At 55.9% G+C, this 13,896-nt stretch overlaps 1 protein-coding gene across 2 annotated transcripts in view; it reads right to left on the bottom strand.

The window, feature by feature from the left end:
- Window positions 1-290: 290 nt before the first annotated feature.
- SLC6A17 (solute carrier family 6 member 17) overlaps window positions 291-13,896 on the bottom strand; it is a 30,776-nt gene continuing 17,170 nt past the window's right edge. For both annotated transcript variants that reach the window (XM_074893635.1, XM_074893634.1), the window contains 10 exons: window positions 11,532-11,689; window positions 11,109-11,235; window positions 10,221-10,402; window positions 9,009-9,119; window positions 7,763-8,004; window positions 6,905-7,097; window positions 6,336-6,528; window positions 5,985-6,144; window positions 5,296-5,458; window positions 291-4,845 (listed from right to left, as the gene is read on the bottom strand). In XM_074893635.1, coding sequence (XP_074749736.1) covers window positions 4,477-4,845; window positions 5,296-5,458; window positions 5,985-6,144; window positions 6,336-6,528; window positions 6,905-7,097; window positions 7,763-8,004; window positions 9,009-9,119; window positions 10,221-10,402; window positions 11,109-11,235; window positions 11,532-11,689 — 1,898 coding nt within the window. In that variant the 3' untranslated portion in view covers window positions 291-4,476. The remainder of the gene's footprint in view (window positions 4,846-5,295; window positions 5,459-5,984; window positions 6,145-6,335; window positions 6,529-6,904; window positions 7,098-7,762; window positions 8,005-9,008; window positions 9,120-10,220; window positions 10,403-11,108; window positions 11,236-11,531; window positions 11,690-13,896) is intronic.

Here is a 13,896-nt window from a genome sequence, read left to right as displayed (position 1 = left end):
GTTGAACTGGTCCAGGGTGGAAGATCAGCTCCATGGGCAGCCGCATCCTGAGCGAGCCCCTTGCAGGGGCTGATGCTGGATGGAGGAGGGAAGTCAGAGGATGAGGGGAAACAGAAGGACGATAGCGGTGACAGGACAGGACAGGGAAGGACAGAGCCATCGACGCCCACGGGTGCTCACAGCCCTGGTGCCTGCTGCTTTAGCTCTCTGCAACCCCAAACCTCAGAGAGACGCCAAAGCCCACCCCAAGAAAAGAAACAGAGGCAGAGAAGAGACTTGGTGAGAAAAGATTTGGTAAGAAGAGACTTTTAATCAGACTCCGTTACAGCTGTTACAGGGTTTCTCTTGACTGCCGAGGAGTCCGGCCGGCACGGCACGCGTGGTAAATACACCGGCTACGAGGATACATGGGACGAGTTACTACAAGATCTGTGCTTTTACCTGTACAGGAGGGTTCCGCCAGCGTTGTGCTTGCCCGCAGGGGAAGCGGCCGCATCCTGTGTGCTGCCATGGCTATGCCCAGGCTGTGCCGTGTCCCCCCCCCGCCACCAAGGCCACCCAGCTCTGCTCCCCACTCCTGCCAGTGCGACCCAGGCTCGGGGAAGGATGGGGGACAGGAGGAAGGCAGTGGGAGTTGCTCCAGGGAGGTGCTGGGGTTTAACGTGACCTGCCAGGGTCTGGGTGGGGGCCAGGAGGTGAAGCAGGGGCTGGTTTGGAGAGAGTGAGGGGAACATACCAAGGGACACCCAGGGAAGGTGCAAATCAGCAGAGTACAGCTGGCTCCAGCCATCCCCTCTGCTCTGCACCAAGGTGAAGGGCAGATCCAGCCCCTGCTCACAGCACCGGCAGCAGAGCCCGATGCTCTGGGATAGAGCATCCCAGCTCCAGCCCTACAGGGTCCCTCAGCACCACCGTCACAGGGTGGGCACCCTCCTGCAAAGCTCCCTTCTGCCTTCAGCACCAGCCACCCCCCACTCCAGAGCCACTTAACCCCTCCCCAGCTCTGTCCCCAGAGAGGGGACAGAGTTTTGACCTCTCCTGACCTACCCAGTACCTCCTTGTCCCCCAGCCAGGGACACCATTGTCCTGCTCTGGGTGGCAGGATCTGGGCTGGGAACCGAACAGGGAGCTGATGTGGGGGGACAGGAATATCGGCAGCAGTTCCCCCCCTCCTTCTCCCACTGCCTGGAGGAAAACTGAAAAGTGCCTGTGCTCACAACTAGCAGCTATTCCCTGTGCCTCTGTGGAGAAAAAGAGGAAAAAAAGTGATTTCTAGGGCTAAAAGCCACTGGGGGTCGGCCCGATCCGCAGCCCAGGACCCCGAGAAGGTGTGTGGAGGGAGAGCCTGCCCCAGCGAGCGGGAGAAACCCCCAACGCAGGCTCCAAAAGTGACCGAGTACAGCGAGAAGTGAATCCTAAACAAAACATCCGCGCACACATACACGCGCACACCCCCACGCACGGCATCTACGGACAAACACGCGCACGCTCACACGGCGACGACACAGATCACTTAAAATTTAACACATTCCCCCCCCCCCCCCCCAAACACCCTGTGTCTAACACCGAGCAAATGCCACGAAGAAATACAGTATTTCCACAGATAAAAATATAGGTGTCGTCCCTCCTCCTCCTCCTCCTCCTCCTCCTCCTCTCTGCTGGATCCCCAGGGCAGCTGGACACCCCGGGGCTGGACAGGGTGGGGGGACGGCCACCCACCACACACGAGAAATAAAAAGGTAAAAATATGTCTCGATATACAATGAGAATTGATCTGTACAGCACTGGGAATGAAAATAGGTCACGGGCCACTTTGGAATACGTTTTGTCATTTAACAGCATTTACAGTGACATTTACAGAATAAATATACAATAGAAATAGAGAATCTCTAGGTTATTATTCCATCTCCTCTCTCTGTATATATTTTATATATATATAATATAGCTTTTTTGTTACCTTCTTATTGACTTTGCCTCTTATTGACGCTGCAAGAAGAGGGGAGGAGAGCGAACGCCTCCCTGGCTGGTTTGGGAATGGTGACGGGAGAGACAGAGGGCCGGACCCTTCCCCCCAGGGTTCGAGGAGCATCGTGCCACGGGAGCGGATGGGACTAAACACTTTGGCTACGGGAGGTGTCCTGCTCCGTTAACTCCATGGGAGCTATGGTGGGGATCCGGCCCCTGGGCTCAGGGGCATCGGGAAGGTGACGTTGGGCAACGATTTGGCTCATCCTCTGTTTTGCTGGTTGGGTGGAGGAAACTGGGTACAGAAGGAGAAATAAGAGACGGGAGGGAACATCTTGGCTAATTCTGGGGAAATGCCACAGGTTCTGTGCTTCTGCCATTCAGAGATGATGCGGTGAGGGTATTTCTATGTCCCTCTGCATGGGCAGGGGAAGGAGAAAGACAGCGGAGGGGATGGTGATGGAGCGACTGCTGGAGGAGAGACAAGAGCATGGCTGATCCTGACCACACAGGCCTAGTGCTTCTCAGAGCCATCAAAGACTGAGCTGCTTTGGTTCAGTCCGTACGTCCATTTTCCCCCTCGAAAAATGGTTAATGAAGGGCCTGAGCTGATTGTCCAGGAAGAGTCTCCAGGTCACCAGCCAAACCCATGGAGAAGGACTATAAATAAAGGATCACAACCCACAAGAGAAACGTCATTGTGGGGGACCTCCCAGCCCCAGGGATGCTAAGGGAAGTCAAGGATGTGGCAAACAGACTAGGTACTTTCTGCCTTTGCCTCCCAGCTGAAAGAAGAATTGGGGTGGAAGAAAACCCATTGACAGGAAAGCGGAGGAAAGAAGGGCTCATGGGCAAGCACCCAAAAACTTGGCCTTCAGACCGGCTTGAAATACTATCATGCATGATCTAAGCCCAGCAGAACCAAGGATGAGGAGCTCCCTCAGCTTTCAGAGGCCATAGCAATATGCTGAGAGGGACAGAGGGCGCAAGCAGGCTGCTGCTCCCCTGACCCCATGGGGAAAGGAGGAAGATGCCGCGTAATACTGGTACCCTTGACAGAAACACTCGGCTACGTGTAGGATTCAGGGCAACAATACTTGGTCTCAGTGGGAGAGACTCAGAGCTGGGAGATCCCAAACTTTCCTAGACAGTCTGGGGAGAAACAACATAAAGTCACATCAGTCTGGTCCCCAGATAACGTGGATGGGCATGACAGAGGCCCCTGGGCTCTAACAAGGGCTCACCAGCCTGGATCAAGAGCTAGTGGGGACACTGGGCCCTGGCACTGACTCCCAGTAGCCGCCTGCTGTCCCCAGGAGCTGGTTACCCCCATCCGAGGGCTGGCGAGCTCCCGTGGAGGTGCAACGGGAGGCACTGCAGACCCCCGGCTCGAAGCTATGAGAAATGAGGACGAACGTCCAGAGATAATCACTGCCCAGCTCACCTCAGCTGGTGGGTGCAAACGAGGTAAGTCAGGGGGTGGTTTCCTGAGAGCTAAACCAGGACTGTGGTAGGACTGGATGCCCCACAGCTTCTCTGCATGTCCCTCTGGGACATCTAAAGAGAGTGGCAAGAGGAGACGATCACCATGCCAGGGATTTTGGTTCAGCAGAGCATCCTACATGTCAGGAGTAATTCCAGGAGAGTCCTCCTGACCCCCATCATGGTAACCCTATCCAGACCCCACACACATTCGCTCACACACCCAAATCACCCTCACTTCGGAGGTCCTGCTGCCACTCAGCACGATAACCACCTAACCACGGAGAATGCTGACTGCTTCATCCCATGGACGTGACATCTCCATGTCTCAGAACAACTCGCAGACGCTGTCCCCATGCTGGTCGTAACAAAACAGACACCAAGGATCCACCATCCACTGTCTCACACATTGCAACATCTCAGCCAGCCCCGCGCTGCTCCCTGCCAGCCCTGGTCAAAATTTGGGGGTTATTTAGGTATGTCCACAGCTATAAAAACCTACAGGAGATACAACAACAACAACGATGGTGACAACAGCAGCACCTTTTTGTGCTATGAACATCGATGGTTAATTGTGCTCGTTGGAATAAGGCCATGACTCCTCCCGGCTAAAGGACAACAGACTGGGAGGGAAGAGCACTGGGTTACAGGAGGAAGCGTGGCTGGCTTTCCACCTGACACCAGGTCCTTTTTCCAACCATCAGCTGCTTAGAAAAGAGAGATTCTTTGCTTCAGATTTGAGCTGCATGAGGACAACTCTTGGAAAGATATTGCAGCGTCTCTTGTTCCTCCTCCCTTCCCCGAAGGCAAGCCTGGGGGATCCTGCCTTTCAGCCGAGGGTTGTTGGAGGAGTCCTGCCCCTCACACAATCCCTTCTTCCCATTGTCATCTTAGAAATGGCTGCTTTTGGTTACAATTTTAAGAGGGGTTTCTTCTTCATCTTCCTAATTAATTTTCCTGTTGCCTGGACAGCCAGGATCCACTCCCCAGTGACCTCCTCTCCCGGTGGGGGTGGCCGGCAGGCAACCATCACAGTTCGGATTCAGGGGTGCTGGCCAGTAGGTACCCACTCCCGTATCGTCCGTTGGGGGCACTGCTCATTTCCATGGGGGAGTTGCTCCCGGGACCCAGGTAGGAACGGTGCGTGGGCATGGGGGACGGGGTCTCGCTGGGCACTTTGCTCAGGATGAAGCGGGTCTCATCGTTGTCTTCCAAATTGGAGATGTCCTTCATCATCCGGCCTTTCTTGTAGGTGACAGAGAGGGCGTTGGAGCCATCCGACACGAGGTGGAACTGTCGGAGGATGAAGACCAGAGGCAGAGGGAGGGATGCCAGGATGATCAGAGAGATGAGGATAGCCATGGCCCAGGTTGGGTAGAAAAGGAACTTCTCTGCAGCCTGGAAGAGACAGATATTAGTGTCAAGGGGCTGTTGCAGCAAAGGTGATGCACACCAGGTACAACGTCGACTAAGTGCTAGGCAATTTCTGCTGCCTCCTGCCAGACCTCATCCTCAGGGACAGCATGTGAAGCTATCAGAAGGTGGGTTCAAATCAAGGAAAAGGATATGGTCCTGCACACAGCACACAGCTTGTAGCTGTGGCAGCAAACCAAAATCCGAGCTCAAACTTCAGTCCACGGTCAGAGCTGGCTGGAGATTTCTGGGCAGTGTGGACAAACCCGATCGCTTGCAGAGGATAAGCAGCCATAGGCACGACACCTCCTAGCAGGAGAGGGGAGGAGAAACGAGCAGGGCTGTGAAGAGCAAGGTGGTCTGCAGCTCTCGGCTGCCCCCTGCTCAGCCTGGACCTGGGGTGGAGGTGGCTGCGGGGAAGGGAGCTGTGCTCACCTCCTCTCTGATCCATGCACTGTAGCCCGGGGGGCTGACTCCCAGCTGGATGATGCTGGCAGTCATAAGCACGGCCATGCAGATGGGAGAGACATACTTCCAGGTGTAGTAGTAGAACTGATAGGGCCGGAAACCCAGCATCTCCGTCAGCTCCTGCATGAACCTGCCAAGAAGAAGAGATGGAGCCATGTTGTTCCCCACCTCCAAGCAAGAAATTCCCTCCCAGGAGCCCCTCTTGTGAGTTACACTCAAGGCTGGGCCTAGAGAGAGCTCAGCTGATCCAGGCAAGCATCTATGTGTCCCTCAAGCCTGTAGGACTGGTTGGGAACCTCCTAAGGAAAAGGCCATTTGAGCATTAGCCAGAACCTCCCTTGCTCTGGCCAACTCATGAACAAGAACAGGCACTGGGGGAACAAGGTCCTCTTCCAAAAGGACCTGGAAACCTCAGAGAAAAGGGTAATCACAAGTGACAGCACCACAACCAACACTAGATACCCACTAGAAGGACCTGCTTCTGGGGCTGGGTTACACCTAGGGCAGAGCAGAGGATCAAGGTGAATTGAGATCCTGCCTCTACAAGGTAGCTTCCCCTGGCGCGTTTGCTCCATCAGAGCTGGCCTCCTGGGGAAAAAGCCATATGGAAAAGAGCTGGAAGGAGGGTTTTTCTTTTTGTTGTACAAATGCCTTACTTCTTGGTGCCATAAATCCAGGCCACAGCGATGTTCTCCAGGATGACCACAACCGTGAGCGGCAGCGTGGCGGAGTAATCGTCAAACATGGTGACAAAGTAATTCCCAGAGCGCTGCACAAAGATCAGTCCCACCACAAAGGCGAAGATGCAGGAACCAACTGTGGGGAGCAAAAGAACATGGTCAGCAGAGCACCCCAAGGGGAACCAACGCCTCCGTCACGCAGTCCATTCCCTGCATTAGCAGGACCCAGTACACATCCACCATGTCCACACTCTTCTGGAGTGACTCCCCAGGGCAATGGGGGCCCTCCACCCCTTCCCCAGGAGGATGCAGGAGAAAAGACCTCACCTGTGAACACTTCCTTCCGCACCTTGAAGGTGTCAATGATGGGTGTAGTGATGCCTGACATGGTCCCGATCATGCTCCCCAACCCCAGGTTTATCAGCATCAGGAAGAACATGACAGACCAAAATGGTGAGGCTGGGAAGTGGGTCATGGCTTCTGTGAAGGCAATAAAGGCCAGGCCAGTTCCTTGCACCGACTGTTCAGGGGGAGAAAGGACCAAAAGATGAGGAGAAACACATCAGGGACACAGCCTACAAGCCCCTGCATGCCTCAGGTCCCTGCTATTGTGCTGAACCACTCTTTGAGGAAAGAAAAATCCAGTCTGGTACCCCAGCCTGGAAGCAGTGATGTCCCAGATAGACTTGCTACGGGCAGACCTTTCCCCCACCCCAGGAAGGACCACTGTGTGCAGGGGAAGACCACAGGGACAGGGGATCCCCATCCCTGGAAGGTCTCTAAAAATAGCTTTTCCAGATCTATGTACCAGGAGTGACACAAGTAGAGCAGGTCCTACCAGGGAGAGGCATGGGGTTGGTGACCTCCTGGTCCTAACTAGGAGTGCCACCAGGTACCTTGTTGAGCTCGTCCTCCAACAGGCAGGCATCCAAGCCCAGTTCTTTGAAGTGCCCCTCTTTCACTGTCATGATCACCCTGTACATCTCATTGTAGTCCTTGGCGGTGAGGTGGGAGAAGTTCACATGGGGTGGGATGAGGTCGTGGCTCAGCACGTTGGTGTTCAGGTAGCCCAAGATCTTCTCAGCATTCCTGAGGGAGAACAGAGCCTGGTCACCAGAGATGTCCCCTTCCTCCTGGGCTGGAGGATGGGGCCTGACCATGGAAGCCCTTTGCACCAGGCAGGATGAACCTCCCAGGGTCATGTTACCCAGGTCTCAGTCAGAGGACCTCTATGCAATTTCCCAAGGTGTAAGTAAACATTGCATTAGGCCACATGACAGAGGGCAGAGATGGGGGCCCACCAGGGAATACTCCTCCTTCTCAGGCTTATCTTCTGCATGGCCAGGATTTCTATGGATGCAGCTCACGGTCTAAAGATAACACTAGGTGCACAAATTCACCTTCCTCCAGCTGCTTCTGGGCTCCCTTAACCTTGCAGACAAGTGGACACTACAATGAGTGGAATCTGAGGGAAACCCAGGTGATGTGACTAGACATGCTGGATTCACCCTCAATTTGCAGACTAAGAGCTCATCTTAGGCCTGGATTTTAGGTTGGTGGAGCTGAATACCCAACTGCCTCCACTAGAGTGGGACATCTCTGGAGATCCAGGCCTTGACCATCAGGAACCTGGGTCCACCAAAACACAGCATCACCCAGCTCCAGAGCACTTACTCTGTTGCCTCCAGACCCACCACAACCAGCAGTAGCAAAAACCTGCCCACCCCAAACAGAGAAAAAGCCAGTCCTCTTACTCCACCACACATTTCTCATTCATGATGTTGGCCTTGAAGCCCAGCACAGCAAACACAACCAGGGTGGCCAGGACGGACGTGAAGAAGTTGATGAAGGAGACGAGCGTGGCATCAAAGTGGCAGTTGTTGTCCTGCTTGTTGTAGCTGGAGAAGGCGATGACCCCCCCGAAGCCCAGGCCCAAGGCAAAGAAAACCTGTGTAGCTGCCTCCCGCCACACCTGGGGGTCCAGCATCTTGTCCAGCTTGGAGGGGAGACATGAGAAGAAGTTAGGTGGTTTGGTGGCCCCACAACTCATCCCAGCGGAGCCAGAGCTAAATTAAAAGGCTGCTGTGCCTATAACCTGGGCTGGTTTTGGAGTAGCCATGGGTACGCTTTGATCTACCACAACCTGCATTACCCAGCCCTCGCAGGTCCTTTTTCTCCTTCCCACAGAGGGGAAAACTGAGGCGTGGAGAAGGGCAGGCAAAGATTTGACCTGACCACGTCTCTGGGTGCTCTGTCTGCCCTAAAGCCCAAGCTGGGGGCCTGATTTCCCAGGGCAGAGCCCTACAGCTTCCCAGTGGACCACCCAGCTTCCCCAGGGAGCTGGCGTCCCCATCCCCTCACCCAAGGGAGCCACATGCGACCCAGCCATGGGTCTCCATCCTCCCCCAGCCATCTCCTGCCTCCAGAGCACCTGGAGCACTTGAGATCAAACATCATGGCTGGTGGGTTTGTTTAACCTCCCGTCCCCCAACCACATCCCCCCTCTCCTGCAAGCCAGAGCTGTAGGCTGGAGGTCTCCAAGCATCATTCATCAAGAGATCATAATTAATATCTTCTAACAGCCTCGCCGGCTGAGCTAATTCATCTACATATCTGCTTCATTAATTAATTAGCTGGTTAATTAATGGATGCATACCACCAGCAGAGGTTTTGCTGTCAGCCAACATCTTCCCATGGAGCCTTTAAATATATTGCCTTGGGCACCCCCACTCCCCCACCCTGGTGTCTGGGCACCTAAAGGTGATGGGAGTGATGCTAAGGCTCAAAGCAGCTCCAGGGTGATGAGTTTGTGAGGCTCTTGGCTATCCTGGCCATACCCTGTATTTAGGGTGCTGCCAGCACATCCTGATGATCCATCAGGATCTCTGAGGTAGTTTGGGGTTGGTATGCTGGTTTTTGGGGTGGGGAGCATAAGGGAAAATAGGGTATGACCAGCCGGGAGGAGAACCTGCTTAGTCTGCTGGGCTTGGAGGCTCTCACCTTGGGCGTGAACATGTGCATGATCCCATCCACCGCCCCGCGCAGCAGAAGTCCCCGCACCAAAAAGCAAACCAGCACCACGTAGGGGAAGAGCGAGCTGAAGTACATCACCTGGGGCAAGAGGGAAGCAACACGGGCACAATCGTATTTACTGCCCGCGGAGCTCAGCCACCTCCCCACCCAACCCAAGGACAGCACAACAGGGGTGAGAGGGGAGGGTTACCCTCCCCAGAATGAGGTCTGCTCCTCGGGCAGCGCAGGGTTAACCCACGGGACTCCTAGGTGCAGGATGTTAGATTTTCTCTGTTAAGTGTGTCCAAGCACTTTGCAAATCCACCTGAGCAATTTGGTGGATTTGCAAAGTCCTTGGACACACTTAGCAGAGAAAATCTGTTGGGGCTGCTGAATGTGAGATGCCAGTGTCGGCTCAGAAAATCCCTGAAACACAAACTGCTGGTGGCCTGGGAGCCCGAGGGAAGGGCAGCTCTGCACCCCCACCCCAGCCCCTTGTCCCAGCATCTGCCCAGGGTTGCAGGAGCCCCAGCGGGTTCCTGGCACAGGAGATGTGGATGGGGCTTCATCCCAGGCAGGGGAGATCTGCTGCCACGGCCCCACTCCTGCAGCTCACTCCCACCCCTCTGCTCTCAGGGCCGCGGTCTCACTGCCCTCTGCTATCTGCTAATGCACCAGATGTTCTGCAGAGCACATCTGGAGACAGTTCAAGTGTCCTGGGAGACCATACCCTTCTGCATCTGACCCCAGTGCCTACACAGCCTTGGCGAAATGTCAACAGCCTCTGCAAGCTAATGGCATCCCCCTCCCAAGGCTTCTCCTGCGCAGAGTCCCAGTGCTCCCCCCGCAAAGGAGGGCTCAGCTCTCACCCCTACAGCCTACGGGCATCCCTCGAGATGGGGTGCACCAGGGAATGGACAGTTGACACCCTAAGTGCAGGGGCTGGGCAGGCGATCTGGCTAGCCTGGGCCGTGGCTGAGCCCTGGGCCATTGCTGTGGGTGTCAGCTGGACTAAACCTCTTCCCTACACTCTTTCGATCTTATTCTGGATCCCCCCAGAGGTGGCCCCAAATCTGAGCTCCCCAGGGGACGCAGCATCCTCCAGCCACCCCAGATCAGGGCAGGAGAGCGTGGTCCAGGCATGAGGTTTCTGCCTTGAGGACAGACCCCAGCCAGGCTCAGGTGGCCACTGATACCAACCTTCCCTGAGGACTGGATGCCTTTGATCATGGCCAAGCCAACAAGGCTCCAGGCCACCAGCAGACAAAGGGTCATCTTCCAGTTGAGCCCCCCGCTCTCCGAGATGGAGTTGGAGATGTCCAGGGTCTCCCGGTACCAGAAGTAGGTGGTGGCTGAGCTCCTCTCGCATTCGGTCTCCACAACTGCAATCGAGCAGAGGCAGGGGAGCATCGGGGGGCTGGGGGAGAGTTACCCACCATCTCTCAGGGGGTGAACATCAATTAATGTCAAAGACCTGCTGGAGCCGGCCAGGGAAGGCAGGCAACCCTGGAAACTAAGGGGCAGGAATTAATGGGGCTCATTTTAGTAGGAAAAAGAAGAGACAGGACATAAAGCCATTGTCAGGTGAAAATAAGATGTTAAATATAGGGAGAGACATTTGCATTTGCTATAAAACCTCCCAGAGTGTCCCAAGGAGATGCTCAGATGCTATTAAACACCGTTAGCTCCATCAGCATCTCAGCTGGGCACTGATGGAGCATCCAGGTGAGCCCTGCCTGGCTCTCGCTGCCTCCCTCCATAGTCCTGGGTCAGATCTAAGCACCGAGGCAGCCCAGAGACCCAAGCTCTGGAGACCCAAACTGGCATCAAATCCCATCAGTGGGGACAGACCCCGAGGGGGGAACATGGGAGAGACTCATCCAACCCAAGGGAAACATCTCCATAGGATCAAGGCAGCTGGACCAGAGAGGACCCAGTACCCCAGGAGACACCTCAACCTCCGGTGTCCCCAACCTGTGATAGCTACAGATGTTGGGGGTCCCCAGTGTCCCACAGCCCCCCTTCCCCAGGAACTGCTCTCTCCCAGCTGAACCTCCCCCCCCGCCCGTGCCAGCAGCCATCCCTTACTGGCCACGGAGCCGTTTTTCACGATGGGGCACTCGCTCCAGGGAAGAGGGTACTGGAAGGACTTAAAGAAGTAAAAGATGCTCCAGCCGATGATGACGTTGTAATAGAGACCAACAAAAAAGCACACCTGGGGTGAGGAAGGGGGACACAGGATTAAATCACAGGGCAGTGACACTGTCCCCAACACACCTCCCGCTGAGCAGGGACCCGGGGGGAGCAGTGCTGCTGGGATCAGGGGAAGGGGCCGCTCCCAAACCAGCCCTAGACCCACGAGTGGAGCTGGAAAAACTCCCCTTGACCTCTCAAACCTCTGCGTGGGGCCCCTCAAGGTTCGCTTCCAGGCCACCCCCTGCTTCGCAGCTTGCAAAGCTGTCCCGCACACCCCGAGGCGGGGGCCTGAGGGGGACCCGTGGGTGCACTCACGAGGCAGCTGGCGTAGCCGATGCCCCCCAGGCGGGGACAGATGTAATTCCAGACGCCGATGCTGCCCCGGCGGATGCGCTGCCCCACCGCCAGCTCCAGGAAGAAGAGGGGGAGCCCGATGATGATGAGCAGGACCAGGTACGGGACCAGGTAGGCACCTGGCAGGGGAGAGAAAGCTCATTGCGGACCCGTCTCTGCCTGCTGTCATGCAGCCAAGGACAGACGGACAGGGATGGACAGAGCTGGGACAGGATCTGCCTGGTCCAGGGGTTCATTTGCAATGGATCTGGGAATACAGATCAGTGCTTGGGCAGCAGACAAGACAGGCATGGAGAGGAGCAAACACTCGTGCGTGGAAGGAAAGGGTGCAGTGTCCCCTGCCAGCGTGGGTACGTGTGGGACAGACCCCAGCACACCTAAAGACACTCTGCACCCGTACAGACACATCGCCCCATGCGCGAGGAGGCACCTCCCTGAGCCAGTCCACAGGGACATACCCACGTTCCCAGCCACCTCAGACACACAGGCAGGCAGGAAACCTCCTCTTCACCCAGATCCTGCCTGCACACGCGTGTCCGAGCACAGCCAAGCCCCCTGCACCGACACGCACCCCCACAGGCACCCCATGTCCCCCGGCAGCAGCTTTCACCCTGCCACGTGCCGCCCAGAGCGAGGTTGTCTGGTAGGGGCAGAAACAGCTCAAATTAGAAACTTGGTTAATCTCTGCCTAATTGAGGAGGCCAGAGAGAAATTAGCAGTTCCTGAGGCATAACCAAATGACCGTAAAGGATGCGATGACTCACGCTGCAGCGCCCAGCTGATGAATTACTCCAACCTCCTGCCAGGGGCTGAGGAACGGGCCAGGGAGCATGTGGCTCGCTCCCGCGGGGCGGCAGGCGATCCAAAGGCACGTGTCAGAGCCCGGTTGTGTCGGGTAAATTCCCGGCTGGATTTACGCCCCAGTGACAGCCACCACCCCCCGGCCCCGGGCATCTGATGCTGCTCTGAGCAGCGGCACTGCAAAGCGGTTCTACCCACAACAGTGTCCCGAGCCGAGCACCCCGGCAGCAGGTTGGGGATTGATGTGTTAAAAATGCAGGTGGGGAGATAAATTACGATGCAGCAGCCCAGGGTGATTAAGAGGATGAAGGGAGAGGCAGAGAGCAGGGCAGAGCTGGAGCCCAGCATAATTTGGGAAGGCCCATGAGCATCCTGCCCTTTGCAACGCCTGCCTGGGCATCCACATCTTGATCTGTGGACAGAGATGAGACAGACAGACAGATTCAGAGGAAATTTGTCCAATATTGGAGATTTTCTTTCTGTGATCTCTGGAAAGGGGGGCACCAGCTCATGCCGATGCCTCGTTGGGCTCAGCAGCACCGGTGGGGAAGCGTGGTGGGCAGCGCTGCCAGCCCGTGCTGGCTCCTGGCACACCGAGTCCTGGAAATTTGGCTCCAGCCCATCTTGCTACCAGCACGCAGCCGTTCTCCCCCACAGATGCCCACTTGGGGAGCAGGAGAGAAAGCAGCAGCAGCAGCCACCACATCCCAGGGCTGCTCAGCACAGCCAGAAGTGGTCTGTCCATCACTCCCCAGCTCCTGCATCCGTCTGTCTGGCGTCAGCCTTGCAGCCCTGTGGGAACCCCAGCCAGGGGCCGAGAGGGTTAAACACAGTAGGAAGAAAAGGCAGAAAAATCAGTGTCTGCCCCATGGGATGGGGGAGATGATGCCACCCGGCCAGTGGAAAGCTCAGTGATCTGCTGCTCAAGCCAGTTCCCAGCTCTGTGCCTCAGTTTCCCCATGTGTAAAATCGGGGCAATGGTTGGGGCAGCTCGCAAAGCCTTTTTTGAGACCTGCTGCAGAAAGATGTTATACAACAGCAAGGAGTTCCTAAACCCAGCTGCTTGTCCCAGTCCCTCCCTGGCTCAGTGTCCCTGTGTCCCACTGCAGGATGAGGCCAAGCTGCCGGGTTCAAACCCACCACACCCATCTCCTCCACCGCAGCGGGTCTCAGGGCTGTTGTAGGTTTAATTTCCCATCCCTATTTTCCATCCCATCTGGCCTTTTGTCTGAAAACACTTGCTTAATGCCCCCACATACAGACAGCAAATTCAGCCCTGGATTTGCCAGGGAATACACCAGGATGAATCCCAGAAGGGGAACACAGGCTGCTCCTCCTGTTACCCAGCACCGGAGACAGCCAAGGCTAAAGCCCCACAAACATTCAGGACAACAGAGACGTCAGTGTAAGCTGAGAAATTTTCATTTGTTGCACTAATTACAGTTAGTTATCGACTGCAGTGCCAGTGGGGAAACTGAGGCACGGCTGGGTGAGAAGCAGGACTCTGGATCTCCAATCTCTGGCT

The sequence above is a fragment of the Strix uralensis genome, chromosome 24 (genome assembly GCF_047716275.1).
Source record: "Strix uralensis isolate ZFMK-TIS-50842 chromosome 24, bStrUra1, whole genome shotgun sequence".
Lineage (NCBI taxonomy): Eukaryota > Metazoa > Chordata > Aves > Strigiformes > Strigidae > Strix > Strix uralensis.
The sequence above is the reverse complement of the archived record's forward strand: the minus strand, read 5'-3'. Positions and strand labels throughout refer to the sequence as shown.